This window comes from Spizellomyces punctatus (assembly GCF_000182565.1).
Source record: "Spizellomyces punctatus DAOM BR117 chromosome Unknown supercont1.16, whole genome shotgun sequence".
In the NCBI taxonomy this organism is placed as follows: domain Eukaryota; kingdom Fungi; phylum Chytridiomycota; class Chytridiomycetes; order Spizellomycetales; family Spizellomycetaceae; genus Spizellomyces; species Spizellomyces punctatus.
Genome location: NW_015971552.1, coordinates 119,916 through 121,252, shown reverse-complemented (window position 1 = coordinate 121,252; position 1,337 = coordinate 119,916). Strand labels below are relative to the sequence as shown.

At 45.9% G+C, this 1,337-nt stretch overlaps 1 protein-coding gene across 1 annotated transcript in view; it reads right to left on the bottom strand.

Annotated features, from left to right (window-relative positions):
* The window catches only part of SPPG_07476 (HAD ATPase, P-type, family IC), a gene marked incomplete at its 5' end in the record, with an annotated part of 3,640 nt that extends 2,386 nt beyond the window's left edge, over positions 1 to 1,254 (bottom strand). The window contains 5 exons of the mRNA XM_016755643.1: positions 6 to 54; positions 148 to 419; positions 485 to 752; positions 827 to 925; positions 994 to 1,254. Of these exons, the coding sequence (XP_016605121.1) occupies positions 6 to 54; positions 148 to 419; positions 485 to 752; positions 827 to 925; positions 994 to 1,254 (949 nt within the window). The remainder of the gene's footprint in view (positions 1 to 5; positions 55 to 147; positions 420 to 484; positions 753 to 826; positions 926 to 993) is intronic.
* Between the last annotated feature and the right edge of the window lie 83 nt (positions 1,255 to 1,337).

Here is a 1,337-nt window from a genome sequence, read left to right as displayed (position 1 = left end):
CCCACCGAGAACATTTCTCAAGGCCATACGTTTTGCGGCAAATGTCAGGAGAATCTAGAGAGAGAGGGAGAAATCAAAAAAAAATAATTTGACACTGTCAAAAAAATGTGCGAGATTTGCGAAACAAACGAGGGAAAAACAACGTACCGTTACAGTCGCAGGTAAACCTTCAGGAACAAAACTGACAAACGTGCCAATCGCAAAGTTGAGCGCTTGAGAGATATTCAATCCTTTGGCAGTCAAACCGAGGATAAAAAAGATGATGGCCACAACAGCAGCAACGGAAGCAATGAGTTTGACAAACAAGTCAATTTCAGTGGTCAGGGGAGATTTTCCACGTTCTTCGTTTGCGGTCAAGGAGGCAATTTGCCCAATGACGGTATTGTCGCCAGTTCGGACAACAACACCATATCCTTCACCTACAAAAAGTAATGAGGACAAAGGTTGCTCATGGTTATCGACCATTTTGCTCGGGCAGACATACCATTCACAACCAGTGTACCGTTGAAAACCAAATTGGTCGCCTCCAAGGGATTCTGGTACCTGTTTCGTGGGCCTCGCTCTTGGGGATCAGCTTCTCCGGTCAAGGACGAGTTGTCCACCTTTAGCTCATTTGCTGAAAAAATGTAGAGATCGGCGGGCAGCTTGTCTCCACTTCGAGCGTACACGATATCTCCCAGAACGAGTTCGAGGGCAGAGATTTGAGCGACTTTGCCGTCACGAACGACATAACACTTTGCAGGAATCAAGTTCTACATTGCCCAAACGAGTGAGAAGACGCCAGAATGGCGATTTTGGTGTTGCAAGCAACGGCTTTCTGGCTTACCAGGAACGACTCTAATATGGCAGCACTCTTTTGACCTTGAAAGAATTCAATAAAGGCGTTCAAAAAGGCCACGGCAAGCAAGATGGCACCCAGCCACAACTGCAAATAGGACGTGAATTTTTCTTTTTGGAAGGATGTAGCGTCAACATTGCCAAAGCAGAACGTACATTTGGTTTGTTGCCTTCAAAGTCAATGGCTAGCAAAATGTAGGATGCGACACCAGCGACCAACAGCATCAAATTGAACAGCCCGAGCAAATGATCCAGAAACTTTAGGAACGGATGACGTTTTTTGGGCGGACTCAGTTGGTTGGGGCCGTACTCTTCGAGGCGCTTTGCGGCTTCGGCAGCAGACAAGCCCTGCGAACTAGCCGGTTTCTCTGGCGTAAAGCTGACATTGTATTTTTTCTGAACCTCTTCTACGGTCATCAAATGCTCCGTCTGCAACGACGACGATAATGTTTAATAACGGTAGTGTATCTAAAAAAAAGAAAGTTTCAAACTCACAATAT